General features: G+C 42.2%; 1 protein-coding gene across 2 annotated transcripts in view; it reads left to right on the top strand.

Moving 5' to 3' along the window:
- The first annotated feature begins 2,312 nt into the window (after positions 1-2,312).
- PKP2 (plakophilin 2) overlaps positions 2,313-20,203 on the top strand; it is an 82,533-nt gene continuing 64,642 nt past the window's right edge. For both annotated transcript variants that reach the window (XM_069491651.1, XM_069491650.1), the window contains exons 1-3: positions 2,313-2,565; positions 17,451-17,563; positions 17,927-18,627. In XM_069491651.1, coding sequence (XP_069347752.1) covers positions 2,343-2,565; positions 17,451-17,563; positions 17,927-18,627 — 1,037 coding nt within the window. In that variant the 5' untranslated portion in view covers positions 2,313-2,342. The remainder of the gene's footprint in view (positions 2,566-17,450; positions 17,564-17,926; positions 18,628-20,203) is intronic.

The following is a 20,203-nucleotide window of genomic DNA, read 5'->3' as shown; positions in this document are numbered from 1 at the left end:
AGGGTCTCATTTAAATGATAGGTTGATATAAGCAGAGACTTGAAGGAAGTGAGGGGGTCCAAAACTAGATTTCTGGGGAAGCTGAATACTTCTTAAGTACTACTCATTGTTTAATCTTTACAACAACAACACTATGTGATAGATACTTTTATTGCTCCCATTTTACAGATAAGAAAATGTAAAGAGGTGTAAAAATATAAAAAAACTTGCTTATGGCCACACTAATTACAAACAGCAAGCTAAGGTTTGCACCTAGATCTTCCTCATTCACAAGTTATGCTTTTAATAACCCTTCTCTCATCAAATCATGCAACTATCCAATAACAAGATTTCTATGTGCCCAATTACTGGTACCTCCTCAATAGGGTAATCAATTACAACATCACACTTCAAAAGAAAAAAATTGATTTGAGAGGAAAAAAGTATTTGAAATTTGGCTCATTAAAATAAATAAATGAGAGACATGCCTCTCCACTACCCTGGGAAGTGCTCTAGGTGGAGGCAAACCTGAACTTTAAGTCATGGTTCTCCAGGCACAAAAAACAAGGGTTGCCCCAGCTCACCCTGTAGGGGTAGATACTGAAATTGTCTTTCAAAGCAGACTCTGATCTGCCGGAAGAGGCCATGAAAAGCGAAAGACTGACAGGAAGGAGGGACCAGGAATGGAGTTTGTTGTTGGAAGTCTCTATCCTCACTTCACTTTCAGTTCCCCCCTCTCTTTTAAATTAAATCTCAGCATTAGGGTTGGTTGTTTCTATCTGGCTATGTAACTGAGCTTTACACAAGGTGTAATTTACCTCAAGACTGGCCCTGCTGGGGTGGGAGGAATTGCTTCCAGGAACCTACCTCCATATGGCGCCCATTGAAGCACTACATTTCACAGGGCCTTAGCCATGTGGCCTGCTGACACAGGGTGGCAGAACTATCACCACTCTGTTGTCCAGGCTTTTAGTCTTTTGATTTCCTCCCTACTCCCTGGATGCTCACATAAAAAGGGAGGCCATAGGCCTGTGCATGAAGTGTGTGTGTAAGGGCAGAAGGGTATTTGTAGGAAAATGGGGAAGAGGGAAGCCGTGTTCTCCAACCACTCCAGACCTAGGAATAAGTAGGGTTTTGCAGCAATGGACTGATTTGAGGGAAAGTGAACATACAAACCCAAGCTATCAAAGGGAAGCTTATCTTGCTTAATACCAGGGACAGATGGTTTTCTTTCTGCCTCTCAAGTTCAAAGAGGAAAATCGGGACAAGTGGCTTAGGCTGTAAACTTTAAGGTGAAGAATCCTTTCTGTTGAGCTTAGCCCTCAGGTTCTCAGTAGTCAATTGCGTGTGAAATATAATTAATAGCATGATAAATACAAGTTGTGGACGATTCGATTGAAAGTCGTAGGCCCCTTCCATGGGTCCCCCTACAAACAGTCTGTCATAAAGAGGACTTAATCAACGATGGCAGGACTATTAAAAAGAAAGTATCACCTATTAAAACCCAGCTCTTCTCTAGCGCCTCTTACTGGAGTTTCTCTGTGTGGGTGTGTTCGTAAGAGAGGAGTGGGTGAGCACGCCTGCACTGGGTACAATTTGTGTATCTGCAAGAGAAAACAGAAGCTCTCAATGAGGAAGAACATATGTTGCTGGGACCGCATCTGTGCAAAAAGTACACAGTCCTGAAGTTATACTAAGAAAAAAGCTCTTTTCAAAAGTCTTTTATTTCGCGCATGTCATCTTCTTGGCACATGTGCCTCATACTGCCAGGTATGAAAGCCTGACCTTTCTCACCCACAGGTCCAAGAAAACCACAAAACGTTTCGAACAGTCCGACAGAGCCTGACTAACCAGATACACCACTCACTCGGGGATTCCAGAGGCGAACCTCAGTCCAGGAACAGAAGTGACTCCAGGGCGCACCTGCCTGGAGGGCAGCCCCTCCCGCAACCGAGCGGAAATCACATCCTTTCCGAGAGCCGGGCAGCGGCAGAGCAAGGCACCCGAGCTGGGTTCCGCCCTGCCACGCAGTATCCGAGGTGCCTCCGACGATGTGTGCGACCCCGGACGGACCGCGCACCTGTCCTCACTTCCCCGTGGGCGGGCCCAGCTCGCCAGGTGTCCGCGCGCAAATTGGGCCCCGCCCCCGCCCGCGGGCCTGAGTGCGCGTGCCCGGCCGGAGCCGCGCCCCCGCCCCCGGGGAGGCCGCGCTCCCCCGGGTCCGGGCCTCTCACCGGCGCGGGGGCGGGGCCGGGGGCGGGGCCGAGGGCGGGGCGGGGCTCGCGCTAGCGCCCCCAGCTCCGCAGCGGCTTCGCCCGCAGGTTCCGCGGCAGGCGAGCGGCTCGGTCGCCCCCACCGGCCCCATGGCAGACCCCGGCTCCTCAGCTGAGTACGGCTACATCCGGACCGTCCTGGGCCAGCAGATCCTGGGACAACTAGACAGCTCCAGCCTGGCTCTGCCCTCCGAGGCCAAGCTGAAGCTGGCGGGGAGCAGCGGCCGCAGCAGCCAGGCGGCCAAGAGCCTGCGGATCCAGGAGCAGGTGCAGCAGACCCTGGCCCGGAAGGGCCGGAGCTTCGTGGGCAACGGTGAGTGGAGCCCCGCCTCTCGCCCGCACCGCCCGACCCTGCCCGTGGCCCCTCTCCTGCCCCTCCTTCACCCTCGTCGCCCGGCTCGCTGCGTTCCGGGCGTGAGGACCTGGTGTTCTGCCCACCTGTTGCTCGCAGTCCCTTTGTGTGACCTGTCCGCGCCGCTACGCTCAGACCAGCTTTCTTGGAGAAAGCACTCTTTTGGCCATAACCTCTTACTCAGCTTTGTCATATATGTATCTATCTATATTAAATACACATATTATCTATGTTAAAGAATTTAGTCCAGAATTTCGCCCCTTTCTTTGCTTACTCCGCCCATGTCCACCCCCACCCGTACCAGGGACTTACTCTGGGGGTCCAGAGAGTCTATGAACACTTTGAGACTCCATGCAGAATTTTGTTGTACATGATCATTTTTCTGGGAGAAAGTGCCCTTAGCTTTTATTAGATATTGCAAAGAGTCTATGACCTCCATAAATAGTTTGAAAAAGGAAAAGCTGAAAGCACTGGCGCTCCTACAACCTGTAAATTGAGATTACGTTGCCTCGCCCAACTACTTTGGAGCCCTCCACCCAGTCAGTGTACACGAGGGGTTGATCTAGGAAAAGAACAAATTGGGTAGGAGGCTTTGGTCCAGAGAACAACCACCAGCCGAGGAGGAAGAGGAAGGGGACTTTGGCCCGGCTGGCAATAGTCCTGCTCGCCTAGCTGCTCCAGGCTCTTGAGCGCCGGCTGCACTCTCCCATCCCCCAGTGCAGGCGTGGGTGCAAAGCTGGTGTCTCCAAAAAATTAAATTCCGAGATGAAAGAGACTTAAACACACACATGCACACACACGCGTATTATATTAGTGATTGATAGGGGAGGTGGAAGGGGAAGATGACAAACCAGATGTGAAAATTAGAGAACATGATGTATCCTTTTCTCCCCTGTTAAAACTGGGTGATCAAAACTACACAATAACTCTTGTATTAGTTGTTTAGTGTGTGTTTGTATATGTGTGTGTTTCCATTGTGAAAGTACTATATAGGCTTATTAGAGCAAAAAGAAGTGGAAAGAAATTGAACAATTAAATTGGGATATCGGTTTGTTTCCTGCAATGTTGAACTGTTTCTGTAGGAAGTAATTCGTGCAATGTCGAATGTAGAACCCATTAGGAAAATAGAAAAATGCTAACAGACCAGACCACAGATTTAAAACAGAAGAGTCTGGGAGGCTGCACTGTTTTTAATTTGTGTAAAAGAATCCTAAGAGATCAGGCAGTCAATGTTTATATACTCCAAAGGTAAAGAGATGATGTTCAATGATTGTATCTAATGTAACTGAGTACCTACTGTGTGCCGAAAATTGGGCAATGTCACTTGCATTTATTATATTACTTATGTATTTTTTAAAAAAACTTATAAGCTAGGTATTTTAATCACCATTTTATATATGAGGAAAATAAGCAGTTGAGTAACACTTGAGTCCTCACAGACAGTAAGTGGCAGCGCTTACAGTCTCCCAAACCTGAATTTATAAACCTCTCACCAGTTTTATCATTAAGTTTTTTTGGTTTTTTTTTTGAGACAGAGTCTCGCTTTGTTGCCCGGGCTAGAGTGAGTGCCGTGGCGTCAGCCTAGCTCACAGCAACCTCAAACTCCTGGGCTTAAGCGATCCTACTGCCTCAGCCTCCCGAGTAGCTGGGACTACAGGCATGCGCCACCATGCCCGGCTAATTTTTTCTATATATATTTTAGTTGGCCAGATAATTTCTTTCTATTTTTAGTAGAGACGGGGTCTCGCTCTTGCTCAGGCTGGTCTCGAACTCCTGACCTTGAGCGATCCACCCGCCTCGGCCTCCCAGAGTGCTAGGATTACAGGCGTGAGCTACCGCGCCCGGCCTAAGTTTTTTGATTATTAATACAAAGTGGGATTTATTAAACCCTAAGCCTCTCTGTGGCCCCCTCCTGTTTTTCTCTAAATAAAATTGAGGAAGTTCAGAGAGTGTGGAGAGGTCTGGACAACACAGAACTGCCACAGTACATTGGGAAAAAGACCTTAATTTTTTTTTTTTTTTTTTTGAGAGAGTCTCATTCTGTCACCCTGGGTAGAGTGCCATGGCATCAGCCTAGCTCACAGCAACCTCAAAGTCCTGGGCTCAAGCAATCCTCCTGCCTCAGCCTCCCGAGAAGTTGGGACTACAGCCACACACCACCAAGCCCGGCTAATTTTTTCTATTTTAGTAGAGATGGGTCTCGCTCTTGCTCAGGCTGGTCTTGAACTCCTGAACTCAAGCGATCCTCCCACCTCAGCTTCCCAGAGTGCTAGGATTAAATTTTGATTTAGGAGTCTGACTAAAGACTCCATGATAACTACGGTCATTCCTTAACCAGCAGAATCATTATCCCCTTTCATTCTGTGTACCCATAGGTCCAGTGCTAAATTGAAACCAAACAAGCTTCCTCTGTTTGTGGGATGCACTGGATGCATATTAGATATTTTTTCTTATCCTATGGGAATGGCCAGCCAGGAAGAGCAACCAGATATCAATTCAATAAATGGGGGGAAGAGAGCCATGAACATAAGGAAAAGGAGCATTGCTAAGCATATACTATGTACTTGACCTTGTTCTAGAATCTTCATGTGATTGCATTTCATTATATCCTTAAAATAAGTAGATCTGAGAATCCATTTCATCTATGAAGTACGGTTCTGTCCAACATTTCTTGAAAGTTTAGTCTCAACCCCATACATGATCTGTCTTCTCTACAACATAGTACATCAACTACTTGGTGACTTCAATAACCGTCAAATGAGTATGTACTTTGTGCAGGTGCTGAATTAGGCACACAGACTCTACTTGCTTTAAAGCAAGAAATTAAAAGTCTGAAGAAGGAAGCCTACCTCTAGAAAAATACATACCAAATAAAAAGTAGTAAGTGACTCAAAAGAAGAACAGTTAACAAATTATGGAGTTTTGAAGTGTAGGTTGCTCCTAGCTAAAGGAAACGTTGAAAAGCTTCATGGAGGAATTGGGATTTTAGATCTCAAAAATTCAGTGGGATTAACATAGGGAGGTGATTGGAGAAAAAGCATTCTAGGAGGGAGCAGAATGAATATTTCATAGTTCACAGAGTTGATATGGTAGAACAAAGGGAACTATCTTGGTACTTCTGCAATAATACTTAGGACAACTACTTGAGTGGCTCTTCCAACTAAGGAACAAAGCCTTTGAAATATTTTGATTACAACTGCAGCTTCCCCGCAAGCTGAAATACACTCTGCAACCTACACAGAAGTGCAAATCAAGCAGAGAGATAAGGCAGCAAACAACACCTACTTACTTTAAAGCCTCAGCTTTCTGAGACTCAAAAAGGAAATCGGCTTCAAAGGAATGTAACATTAGCATGCCATGGAACAATTACCAGGGGTGGTTCATATAAGTTGTTTAATTAAAGTTCTTTGAATAGGTCTGGGGGTTCATGATGCTTGTATTATTTTTATTTCCTTATTACTATCCTGTCTCTAAAGTTGAAACAGACAAGCAATTGTTGAAACAGTTCTTGTCTGGAAAGAATCCTGTATCAACACAAGAAATTCCAGAAAGAAAAGCCCCTGACATTAACTGCTGTTAGTGCCAGAGCCCCGGAGAATTCTGAATTGTTGACAAACCTATAAGGTTGAGGCAGCAGATAATCTGCTGCAGAGATGAGATAAATTTGACTGTTTTATTGATAAAATACCTTGCAAGTGTCTTTAACTCTCTGACTTCTTTTTAATACCTTAATATAGTTGGGTAGTTGTCATTGTAAATCACTCAGTGGCTTTTGGTGTTATTTTAAATTGTGCTGAATATTTTAAAGTTGGCTGTAACTCTTTGTGCAGGGCAGTCAGAAGTACATAGCAGCATTGTGAAATGAGTTTGTATTATAGCTAATATTTAAAATCCTTTTCTAAAAGTCACAGAGAAGACATTTAAAAATTGCAAGTATTAGCAAAGGGAAAAATTAAGTGTCCATATCCTATTTATTATGCTTGTCATGCAAGTAAGTACTACTTTACTTGTTACACAGTTTCTCTTGAGTGCCTAAGTAGAAAGAAAGTCATGTTTTAAACCGTCCTATGTCCTACTTATAAAGTGCAATGAACAATCTCCTAATGCAATTTACAGCATCTTTGGAAAGCTATTATAAAACTTGGGGCGTACTATTTATCTAGAAGATTTCTCTGGTAAAGCTGTTTTGAATATCTCCGATCAGAGTGAATTCTGAAGAGGAGACTGAAAATTGGCTCAGGGTAGCAAAAAAAGGCAGTCATAGGTGCCACTGTAAAAAGAAAAGAAAAAGTTAGACATTGTTTAAATTCTGTATGAATTGTTTGTTTGCCAAAAAGGAATTCCTTGGGATGAAGCAATTCTGGGAGCAAGGTGACTAGTCATTCAGAAAGTAGGAGGGATCAGAAACGGAGGGGAAAAAAAGAGTGAGATGGTGGGATGGCAGGGATATGGCCTTGCTGCTCTGAATGTAAGTAGGTGTCAGTAGCACGACTGGATCTAATGTTCCTCCATGTCTGCCTAACGTAGCACATGGGCCACTTTTTGTTCAGGGTTTAGCAGATTGAGTGTGCAGTAAGTAAAAAAAAAAAAAAGTGAGGTTTTCTTTTTTTTTTTTAGAAATACTTCTGATTATAATTAGTCAAATGAAATAGAATGTTAACAAAACGGTGATTAGAAAAAAATAAACTTCACACCCCTAGAAAGGGTGAGGACACATCTTTTATGGGTGAAGTTTTGAGTGAGGGTGTGGTATGGATGCTTCAGAATCAGTGGAACTGGAAGAAACCACAAAGGGCCAGAGAAACAGTTTGATTGTAAAAGTATATTGTTCTATGCGTCACAGATAAGATGCAGGAAATTACCTGCAGAACAGGTAATAAGAACAGAAAATAAGACTGTTCACTTAGATTTTTTAAAAGACTGTTAATGTTATCGTTATTGTTCACACTGACTCATTGTCCTGAAGTGTGTCATTTTAGATGTCAGCTTTAAATTTTTTTCTCATTTATTAAAATAAGGCCATACATACATTATTTTATCTTCACATAAATTTAACATTGATTTTACACTAAAATTGAATTTCTGGTCTGATCAATAAAAATTATTAAAAGTTTTTATTTATTTTTCTTCTCTTAAAGAACAAACATCTTATTGGCAACCTATCCATAATAATGAAATAAAATATGTTGCTAAAACCTCTGGAGTTTATAAATCAATCTTGATTAATGTGGCCTATCATGAGATCATTTAGTTCCATTTCAGATGATGCTCAAGAATTTTAAATTATACAATCTGAGGCAAATATTAGACTCGAGCTATTTTGTGCATGTATACAAATGTATGAAGACAAATACCATATTCCTCCTAGAGAAGTAAATAAGCAGTAAAAGGGAGCACGGCAATTGGGAACAGACAGTAAATTAGGAGAAAACTTAATCTTTCCATTAGAGTAAGCCACCTTGCTCTCCTGACTCATTAGAGTAAGAATAATAAACTATCGGCCGGGCGCGGTGGCTCACGCCTGTAATCCTAGCTCTCTGGGAGGCCGAGGTGGGCGGATCGTTTGAGCTCAGGAGTTCGAGACCAGCCTGAGCAAGAGCGAGACCCCATCTCTACTAAAAATAGAAAGAAATTATATGGACAGCTAAAAATACATATAGAAAAAATTAGCCGGGCATGGTGGTGCATGCCTGTAGTCCCAGCTACTCGGGAGGCTGAGACAGGAGGATCGCTTGAGCCCAGGAGTTTGAGGTTGCTGTGAGCTAGGCTGACGCCACGGCACTCACACTAGCCCGGGCAACAGAGTGAGACTCTGTCTCAAAAAAAAAAAAATAAATAAAAAAATAAACTATCAAGTTCTCATATAATAGAAATATTAAAAATCTATCGTGTATCTTGTATGTAATGCCGTTAATGGTGATTAGATATGGTACATAAAAACAGTTGTAATGTTCTTGCAGTAAAGTTCTTTTTTTTTTTTTTTTTTTTTGACAGAGTCTCACTCTGTTGCCCCGGCTAGAGTGAGTGCCGTGGCGTCAGCCTAGCTCACAGCAACCTCAAACTCCTGGGCTCAAGCGATCCTACTGCCTCAGCCTCCCGAGTAGCTGGGACTACAGGCATGCACCACCATGCCCGGCTAATTTTTTCTATATAGATTTTTAGCTGTCCATATAATTTCTTTCTATTTTTAGTAGAGATGGGGTCTCGCTCTTGCTCAGGCTGGTCTCGAACTCCTGAGCTCAAACGATCCGCCCACCTCGGCCTCCCAGAGAGCTAGGATTACAGGCGTGAGCCACCGCGCCCGGCCTAGTAAAGTTCTTAAAGACAGGCTTGGGAGCTCAATATGTAGACCTAGATGAAAATGCACACTTGGAAAAGAGAACCTTGAGCATCTGAAAACACAACCCACCATTACCATTAAGAGAATCCACATATTTATATTCTTGGAATAATCATCTTTAGTAGGCTTAACAATATTAGTTAGCCAACATGCTCCTTAATTTCCAGAATTTCCAGAAGAAAACATTGCTCATTAGAAGTTTGATAGATTATTTCCCCTGAATCTTTTTTTTTTTTTTTTTTTTGAGACAGAGTCTCACTCTGTTGCCTGGGCTAGAGTGAGTGCCGTGGCATCAGTCTAGCTCACAGCAACCTCAAACTCCTGGGCTCAAGCAATCCTTCTGCCTCAGCCTCCCGAGTATCTGGGACTACAGGAATGCGCCACCATACCCGGCTAATTTTTTTGTCTATATGTTTTTAGCTGTCCGGATCATTTCTTTTCTATTTTTAGTAGAGATAAGGTCTCGCTTTTGCTCAGGCTGGTCTTGAACTCCTGACCTCGAGCGATCCTCTCGCCTCAGCCTCCCAGAGTGTCAGGATTACAGGCGTGAGCCACGGCGCCCGGCCTCCCCTGAATCTTAAATCTCACTAATGTGTCCACGGGCTGGGGACGGGGAGGATCACATTAAGATTATTGGATCTTGATTACCTTTTTTCACTCAAGGACAAAAACAAATGAGAACTTTCCTTGAGAGAGAATATGAACTTATTTTAGACCACCAAAATATTACAGATAAATGTACAAGCAATACAGATAAAAGAATGATGGTAAATATATATTATCCAAATATAAAATCAACAATGCCAAAATGAACAAATTCAGCTTCTCTGTTAACTTAGAAAGTCTGCCTATATTTTAGGGGAAGCAACTTTTCTTCCTCTTCATATACCCAGAATGACAGAGGAACAATAGAAAATATTTGAGCACCTTCCATCCACCGCAAGGTAAAAGCAAATATGCCACTACTGTCTTCACATTTGGCTCCACTCTGGTGAGCCACAGAATAGATCTGCAGGATTCAGTGCAAACTGAATTTGTGTAACTAGGGTATTTCGAATGTTAAGCATTCTGACTAATCAACAATTAACTTGTCAAGTGCTGAAGCTGGCTTATGCTAGAAGTGGCAATGTAAGATAGGATTCTTTCTGTCAAAGAGGTAAACATCTCCATGGAAGATAATATAACCTCTTCCTGCTTTCATCTGGCCCCACTCCAGTCCGTTCTCCACAGAGCTCCTGGCGAATGAACTTTCTAAAATCTCATCGCATCATTTCCCGATTAAAATTCCTTCAGTTCCTCCATGTTATCTGCAGGAGAAAATTCTTATTCAGCATGGCATTCCAAGTCCTGCATGATCTGATGCCTGCAGCTTCTCAAACTTCATCCCTATCTCAGCTACCCCTGCTCTCCCGAAAACACACGCTGCAGTTTATCTTGCTTGGTTCTCCTCCCCTCCCCGACCCCCTCCCTTCTCTTGGGCCTGTTAACTCCTACATGCCCCTCAAAACTCAGTTCAGTTGTGTCACCTTATAGGCAGCCTTCCCCTACCCCTCTCCTCTGCCTCATATTGTAGAGGGAGATCTTGAATGCAAGTTAAAGAATTTGATAATTGTGAGTCACGGGTGTTTCAGCACGGGAGAAACGAGAAAAGTGCAGAGGTTTTGTGAAAATACATTTGGCACATTTGGTGGATTTGAAGTAGGAACAGTAGTTTTGAATCAGTTGGGAGTAGTTAGCCCTGGCAAGTGAGAGACTGGGCCCCATGTGGCCTTCTGGATCCTTGAGTGCAGCCTTTTGACTGAATCCAAACTTCACAGAACAAATCCTTTTAATAACAAATCCTTTTAATAAACGGATTTGTTCTGTGAAGTTTGGATTCGGTTGAGGGGCTGCACTTGGGGATCTGGAGGGTCACATGCGGCCTTGAGGCCACAGGTTCCCCACCCCGGGTTGCTGGGTGAATGAAAGGACTTTAGAGTCATTACAAAGAAAACCTATTGTGAGTTTCTTAAAGCAAAAAGTAATTTGTGAGCTCTATAAATTTATCTTTTTGACATCATTTTGAATATAATGTGATGTTTGTCATTGCCGTTCTAAAGTCTTATAAGTAATCATTGTGGGCTCAGCACATGAATTGGCAGGAATGCCAAAGCAAGCAGACAATGTTGCAGGAATTAATAGATTTGGACACTTCCAGGATATATCTACTCAATACTTCACCAGGATGCTAAATTACCAGTTTATAATCACAAATTCTGACACCTCAAACAAAATATGACATAGACACCTGTGCCATAAAAGGGCCTTTTAAAATGTATTTTTTTGGTTATCTAGAGCAGTATTTTGAGGATTATCCCCAAAATGCCATAAACTGGTTAATATCTAAAGGATAGTTCTCAGACTGCTTAGGGAGCTTCTGGAAAATGAGGACTTCTAGTCGCTGGTATATTATGTGAGTGATAACAGTGAGTAGTCAGCCACACACTGGCACTTAGAGTATGTGGCCCACTCCCCAGGAGAGCTAGTCAACTTTGTAAGCACTCATAGCTAGTACTTCCCAGTATATACCCCAACACTGTGTTGTGTCTCCTAGTTGATTATATGAACTATGTTAACTCATCACAAAGTACAGCACTGCACAACTTTTTGTTAAATTTTCAATTATACAAAACATATTAGACTTTGATCTGCGTTAAAACAATTCTTCACCATAGTTTTCTAAACCAACAAAGTCCACTCATTTTTCAGCCTAAGCAAATGCTTACCCGGGCTGTATGCAAGATGTAGAATTGTGGTTTTTATAAGTATCTAGTCGTTTTTTTTGGAAAGTAAGGAATAGAAGATAAAAGAAGCATTTTAAAAAATATATAAATCCAGGTAAATGAATCCTATGTTATATGCCAACACATGCAAAAAAATCCTTCACCAACTCAGGAGTACTAATATATTGATGAATCTTGACATATTTCATGCTTTCTTTTAAACTCTTACTTTTGTTAGTAAATGACTGTAAGGAGCCATTCAAATATGAATTGCTATAAAAATGCCTCCTATTAAGTTTCAAGATGCCATGTCTCACCTGAAATAACATGCCCCCAACTTTAATGAAGAAGTTAAATCTTCTTAAGGTTTACAGAGAAGAAGAGCTATTCCTATCCAGAGATTACTGTAGAAAGACCAACTACAGGAAGATGATAAGCTTTTAGACTTTTAGGCTCTCTTTCCATCCAAAATACCATCGTGAATCCACACTGTGAGGACAATTGCTTGTAGTTGTTAGCACTATTAAATGTAGCATTTAAATCAATACCAGGAGTGAACACCTGCTGATTCCTATGGGTACGTTTATCCACACCTGTTTTTCTGGGAACCTCTTCACATATCTTTATCTCTAGGAATCTTCTTTTAGAGCTCAAGGTGAATCAAATCACTTTTTTAAGCAAGCTCAGAGAGTGCTAGAAGATTGGGAAAAAAAGATGGTTTCCTGAATATGAGTTTTCGTCTCTTCTCTCTAATAGAAGCAGGTTATATATATATAAAGGTTTTGTTCGTTTAACCATTCTCTAGCACCTGCTTACCATAAGGGAAGCTGTAGTTGAATTTTTAAAAAATATTCCCAGATACAGGTAATGGAGCCACGGTAGAGGCTTGTCAATTTGATTTCATAAATGTATTTAACCAATTCGGTAATAAAGCTGTTCACAAAACTGGGATTATGGAAATCAGTTTAGTGTTTTTAACCCTAACAATAATCCATTATTTTGTCAATATTAGCATAGATGACCAAAAACAAAGATATTTTTCCCTTAACAGCTGCTTAGGTATCATATCATTCTGATGAACATTCAGACCAGCAAAGAGAGAAAATTCCATTATCCTGTGAGATCTACATCTCTGCAATCTTTGGAGCAATTCGCAATCTTTCCACCATCACAACTAACCCCCTTCACCATTCCCCTCACTCCTACAATTGCTTTGACCTGAATTGCTTGTTATTTGAGAAGGGTGGAGCTCCTCTGCGAATTACCTACTTTATTTCCCTTTAAAGTGGAGCTCCATAAAATGGGAGAAAAGATTTAGATAATGTTGCCTGAGTCATTATTATTTTGAAATACTCCCTAGTAAACCATCACCTTCTTTAAGAAACATCAAAAGCACATTATGCACTGTGCACTTAAAACGAATGGCTGAAAAACTCACAATCATGTCATTGTGATCCTCAGTAGCCGGGTCAATCAAAAACAACCAGAAAAAGTCAAATTTAGCACCAATGGTAAACTTAGCAAGAAAGAAAACTTCTGAGCTACAACACAGTGTAAACTAAAGCTTGCACACTAGTTTATCCCTCTTTCTAGAACAGATTAATTCATGAAAAATTGTGAAAAAGAAATTTTTATGATTCAAATTCTATTTAAAAAACCGTATCTCCTTTTAGCATATTGCTTTTGTAGAGGAGAAAAGATTTCTTTGCCCAATGGTCTCTAGATTTATGGCTGACACCCCTATAACAAACAACAGATTAACAAGAGAAAAGCATACAAATGTATTTAATATAAGTTTTACATGACATGTGAGCCTTCAGAAATGAAGACCCAAAGAAACAAAGAAAGCTGTATATTTTCATGGACAGTCATGCAGAAGTATGATTGGACAAAGTGGGGGCATGATCCAATGGTAATAAACTGGGGGAACTTAGCAAGGCCTGTTTGTTCAGATTCTTCCCTGTGTGACATTCTTTTCCTCCAGGTATAGGGAGGACCCCTCTGGAATGAGAGTTTTATGACCTAATTCAAGGGAAAGTCAGTTTGACTTTATATGATCTGCTTCAGAGGAAAGGGTGTGAGAGCAAGGTGAGGGTGAACCTCCTGCTTCTGTTTCCTCAGATGCCAAGGTGCCATGTTTTAGGATGGCCTGTCCTGAAACCCATCGCTTTACAATTTTGAGAGTATTTGAATGTATGCTTTCTCAAGTAAACCTCTTTCTCAGAAATTTTGTTAGTAGCTGGAATTATGGGAAACAGGCATCTAAGTGCTCTGTCCAGACACACAAAAAGGAGTGGAGTGGAGGCTGCAGAGCGAGTCTACAGATTTCTTCCATTTAGAGAAGATACCTGCCACCTTTTCTGAAGTAAACAAATCCTTTGAAATAGAGTCACACCTTAATTTTCAGTGTAAGAAAATCTGGATTTTCATGTTAGATTTATTTAAAGCAGGATGCACCTGTATGTATAATTTGTTTTTGTTTGCTTTCTTGCTTCTGTTGGCTGAAAAGGACATGGCCAAGTTATTTTACATGCTCAACAGACATATTATTCTCTGATTGAACAAAAAATAGCGGCTTCCCTTAAAGAAGTTAGTTTCCATCCTCATTAATATTTACCTTTTTTTAAAATCTATCCAGTCTAAAATTTCTTTAAAATCTTAGGACACAGCTCTTAATTCACCTTTAATCCACCATACTGATCTCAAACTCATGACTGCCGAGGCAAATTAATCGGCATCATTTGTTGTTTGAGATTGGTCGTTTAACCAGAGAAGCCAGACTGCAGGTTGAATGTCAGGAATCACATCTTGCATGTGTATTCCACAGGAGAGTCTATGGTTTAAAAAAAAAAAAAATCAATCTCATTTATTTCCCTGTTTCCATCTGCCGTGTAGTTATTTTGAGAATCAATCCGGTCTCAGTTCATTCATCTGAAAACTGAGGAAGCAGCTTGCTTGTAAGAACTTATGTTGGCAAATGTAAAGGATTAATATTTACAGAGTATTTCGAGTTGTCCAGGTGAAGATTCTAAAGGAAAGAGAGAATAATTGTTTTTGGTCCTCATATAAAAAACTATGATAATAATCCCTCCAGGGTGGAACCCGGAGTTCAAACCCGACTATTAAATCTCTTTGCAATTTAAAGCAAGTAATTTAAGTTTCCCTATTTATAAATAGAGATGATAATAGCTGGCTCTGCATCACAGAATACTGTAAAGAAACATAAAATAATTAGAGCTACTTAAAGGAAAAGTATTGAAATGTGAGGAATTCATATAAAGTGCTTTGAAAAACCTTAAAACTCACAGCAACAGTGTGAATGTTTAATATGTGAGTTAAACATATTAGTTCAACAAGCCAGACTATAAAACTCACTGATTAATTAGCTATTTGATAGGATATACTGTTTCACTGGGTCCTGTCCAAAGATTCTTATATATTCTAAACATCTTTGCAGGAATGTCAGCGTACAGATGGAAGTAGTCCCCTGTTAACTGTTCCTGAATATCTACCTACTCCTAGAAGTAGGGCAAGAGTAATATTGCAGGTGATGGTGGGCTACAGGGGCCCCATTTGCAAAAATTTTTTTTGGTTTCCTAAAATTACATGCTTTCCTCATCAGCCATTTTATTGTAGAGTAACAGGAATTAATGGTTCCAGCCTCCATGTATATGTGACCATTAGTATTTTCCCATTCTAGATTGTCCCTGACTTTCATATATTCAGTTTTCATGTGGTCTGAAATTTTGAACATGGATAACCCTAAACTAATTTTTGAAAAGATGGTAAATTTGGTTTCTTATGTGTCAGCCAACCATTTTGCTGCCTGGCCACAGCCTCTGTAGAGAAGGCTTGTTTTATTGGGGGTTGGGTAGTTTGAGCACCCTCCCCCACCCTTTCCCTTTCTCCACATTCCCAGGGCTAAGGGCACCCTGGTCCCCAGAACCTTCAGGATTAGAACCTTTTTGTCCTTGTACCTGTCCTGCTAGCCTCCTTTCCCACACCAGCAGGGCCCTTGGTAGCCTGGGGATGTGGATGGGGGAAGAGAGAAGGAACAGTGGGTGCAGAGTTGAGGATTAAGGGTTAGCACGTGCCTGAGCCTCACAGCCAGGCATTAAGAGTGGAGTCCTAAATTCTCACCTAACATTTGCTGTGGGGTCATGGCAAAGAATCCTTTCCATCTGGGTGCTGTGGTGCACACCAGTAGCCCCAGCTACTCAGAAGGATCACTTGAGCCCAGGAGTTGGAGTCCAGCCTGGGCAACAAACTGAGACCCCCATCTCTACAAAAAGAATTAAAAAAAAAAAAAAAAAAAAAAGAAAGATTCCTTTCCCTCATTCAAGGTCCAGGTTTCCAAGCATTCTTTGTCATAGAGGTTAAAAATTAAGGGGCTGCCTGACCTTTTGCCAACCCTTGTGGAGAAAACAGGAGATGCCTGGCTTATCTCAACTTCCCTTGTCTTTAGGATGACAGTTACAATCCTGTCACTGCCTCCCTGAAGTCCTCCTTAAGGCTTGGAAATTGTTTATCAGCCAGACTGTTTGGCTGCAGGAAATAAGGACACATGTACAAACAAAATTTGGGATGGATGCAGACTTTTTAGCTCTCTGCCAACAACAATTTCCATTCTTCCTCCCCCTCAGAATATCTTGTGACTGTATTGTTAGCCTTTTGAAATTTTTACTTTATAACAATTTGTTGGAAAAGTAGGTTATGTTCCCATTGTATCGGAAAGGGACTGCCTGTGTTTTATTCTCAGCATCTTTCATGAGTCTCTGAAGCCTAGAAGAGTTCATTATTCTTCTTCCCTCAGATTTCTAAAAGAATGCTACGTGACAGAAAAAGGAATTTTGGTTAGGATTAGGGAACTAGAAATTACCCAGGTTTTGGAGATCTTTGATTATTTTGATTAGCCTTTTTTTTTTGATAAGGCAGTAAGAGATTACGAAAGAGGGGGGGAAGGCTGAGAGAAGGATAAAGGAGGCAGAAGAGGGGCACGATGCTGCCTTCCATGGCCCTCCTCTCAAAGAGATGTATTTTAAGATGGTTGTCTCCTGGCAGTGGCAGCGTTTTCGGGAGAGTGGGCTGGCTGCTGGACCCCCAAACAAAGGGTGAGCCAGGTAATTCCACAAAAGCAGTCATTTGTAGAATAGGGGTTGACTTCCTCTCCTGCCTAACTCTCAGATTGCCAAATACCTCAACCCCAGCCTTGGCCGTAAGTGGATTCATGTTTTCTTTGACTGCACTGATCCACCTTGTTGTTTACACAAGCCGTCTTATCTAGTAATGTTGAGTCACCATTATATTTATTGCCTGCACCTACCTATTACAAAAAGCTTCTGCGTTCCTGCCCCAGGAACAGAGTTCTCTGACTTGAGAAACTGAACTTTATAGTACAGACCACCTAAATGAAAGAGCGATTCCCAAATTCCTCAGTATGGTGACAGCTAAACATTTTTGGATTTTTGTGAATCCCTTCTCCCTTTATCTTTTTTTTAATTTTTGTTTTTTAATTCAACTTTCATTTTTAAAAACTTGTAGAGAATGTTTTGCTAACCTTTGATCATTTGCCATATCCAAGGGTGGTGGTAAACCAGCATTTAAAAACATTAATATAAACTTAATACTTGTTATTGGCCTTAATTGATTAAATTTAAAAGTTCAATATACAGTTGTTATACAGTCTGTAAGTATTGATTGGCCCACGTATATTCTGAGTTGTTTTAATATTTGCTTGACTGCAGGAAATCTCCACCGAACCAGTAGTGTTCCCGAGTACGTCTACAACCTACACTTGGTTGAAAATGATTTTGCTGGAGGACGTTCCCCTGTTACTAAAACCTATGATGTGCTAAAGGTAGGAGGAGATCAAAGAACGTAACCCTAGTTATCAGATTACTGTGAAAACATTTCCAGACTTCCTTAGATTGTTTTTTAAGGTTTGCCTTTCCCCCAAGTATTATATTTCCTAAGTGAATTTTGAGAAAATTGATTTTGTAAGGACACCATGGAAAACTGGGGACTTTAAACACAGTCCCCAGTGCCACGTCCTAGTGCAAATAAATATGACTCATGTCAACCAAGTCTTGTTTGAAAAGTGACTACCCAGAAAGGGGCCACCTTCTTATCTGATTCAGAGAAACGGACACCTTCTGTAACAGTCTTCAACAGAGATGAAAACTGATTTGTGCCTCATTGAAACTATTTCTGTCCTGCGCAGGCTGGCACAACTGCCACTTACGAAGGTCGCTGGGGGAGAGGAAAGGCGCAGTACAGTTCTCAGAAGTCGGTGGAAGAAAGGTCCTTGAGGCAGCCTCTGAGGAGACTTGAGATTTCCCCGGACAGCAGCCCGGAGAGGGCTCGTTACTCGCTCAGCGATTACCATTACAGCCAGAGGAGCCAGGCCGGGCCTGCCCTGCATCACCAAGAAAGCCGTCGGGCCACCCTGCTCATGCCACCGAGATACGCTCGCTCAGAAATCGTGGGGTTCAGCCATGGCGGTGCCGCAAACAGGCAGCGCCACTATGACACTTACCACAGACAGTACCAGTATGGATCTGTTAGTGACACCGTTTTTGACAGTGCCCCTGCCAACCCAGTGGTGCTCACGTACCCCCGGCCGGGGACCAGTCACAGCCTGGGCAACCTCCTGGAGAAGGAGAACTACCTGATGTCAGGGCCTGCCGCCGGGCAGGTGCGGCCGCTGGTGCCCCTGCAGCCCGTCCCTCAGAACAGGGCCGCCAGGTCCTCCTGGCATCAGAGCTCCTTCCACAGCACCCGCACGCTCAGGGAAGCCGGGCCCAGCGTCGCCGTGGATTCCAGCGGGAGGAGGGCGCACATGACCGTGGCCCAGGCCGCGGCAGGGGCAAGTGGGAATCTGCTCTCAGCGGAGAGAAGCACTTTCACTGACTCCCAGCTCGGGTGAGTCCCCTTCTGAATCTGCAGCTCAGTCGGTGCCAGCACATTCTGTTCCCACAGCCCTGACAGCGTAAGCTGGCACTTCTGGGGCTGGAGAGAAAGGCTTCCAGAGATAAGTGATTAAAATAATGACCTTTCAGGCAGCTGCCTAATTGACAGATCAGCCTATTTACCTCGGGGACAGGGGCCAAGCTACCTGCTCACATGGCAGCTTTGTGGGGAAGTGTGACATTGAGTCCAGCGGTTCCAGGTTAGATGCTGGCTGAAGGGATCCCTCTCCTGCATGAAAATCTGCTCTGAACAAGAGCAAACTCCACAGTAGACCAAGAATGTGCATTTTCTTAGTCATTCCTTGAAATAAAGAAAGGAAAAGGAAAAATGCTTATTCTTAGTGCTAAGCGTGGACGTCAGATGCTGTAACTACTACCATAAAGAGACTGTGAGAACTATGGAAAGGCAGCGATTTCTAGATGTCTCTTTCCTTCCTTTGATACTTGGTACCTTCACTTTTTAATTTCCATCATTGGTGATTTGGAGGGTATTTTTTTGGAATATTGAATGATAAAAGTAATTTTTGAAGCCGTTCCTTTGCCTTTCCTATTTACTTTATGGCTTAATTAAATTAGTTTTGGGAATTAACCTTTATCAAGTTTAATACTAGAGGACAAATTTTGTAAACTGAGAAGGTCACTAAGAGAAAGGTTGAGAAATGAATGAATGATTAAATCAGTAACTCTTGAAATAATGATCTTCTAGTGTCATTAGAGTAAAACGTTAAATATGTCATCGTTGTTTGATTGCTAAAGTTGCCTAATGGTACTTGTTACCTCTGAGCGTCCCTTTAAGTGAAACTGCAGCGTACCCATTGACTGGGCAGGCACTGGCGATAAGCTACTTCTCAAGATGTTGGGGCTAATCTAATCTTGAAGCAGGAAATATTTTTTATAAAGTAAAATTCAGCATGAGACTTCTAATATTTCTTGTAGTAAGATCTTTGGCAATATGAACACACTTATAAAGAGGAAAAAATGTATCAGGTAAGTATTTATGGAGGAGAAAGTTGATAAAGTCTTTTAAATGGATAGTTTAAAATTTATAGAATGCCTACTGTAGTCTAGGATTTGTGATAGGCGCAGTTTTTTTGGTTGGTTTTTTTTTTTTTTTGAGAGAGGGTCTGACTCTATCACCTGGCTACAGTGCAATGGTGTCAGCATAGCTCACTACAACCTTAAACTCATGGGCTCAAGTGATCCTCCTGCCTCAGCCTCTCGAGTAGCTGGGATTACAGGCACACACCACGATTCCTGACTAATTTTTCTATTTTTAGTAGAGACAGGGTCTCACTCTTGCTCACACTGGTCTTGAACTCTTGACTTCAAGCAATCCTCCCACTTTAGCCTCCCAAAGTGCTAGGATTACAGGCATGAGCCACTGTACCCAGCCACCCCCATGCTTCTTAAACTACCCTGTCACGTCCCAGTCTCTCAGCCCACTGCAGTAGTGCTTTCACCACACTTTAAAATCATCGTCAGGGTAAGGGAATTTGAACTTACCATGCATCTGACACTTGGCAGGAGCT

The sequence above is a fragment of the Eulemur rufifrons genome, chromosome 16 (assembly GCF_041146395.1).
Source record: "Eulemur rufifrons isolate Redbay chromosome 16, OSU_ERuf_1, whole genome shotgun sequence".
Lineage (NCBI taxonomy): Eukaryota > Metazoa > Chordata > Mammalia > Primates > Lemuridae > Eulemur > Eulemur rufifrons.
The sequence above is the reverse complement of the archived record's forward strand: the minus strand, read 5'-3'. Positions and strand labels throughout refer to the sequence as shown.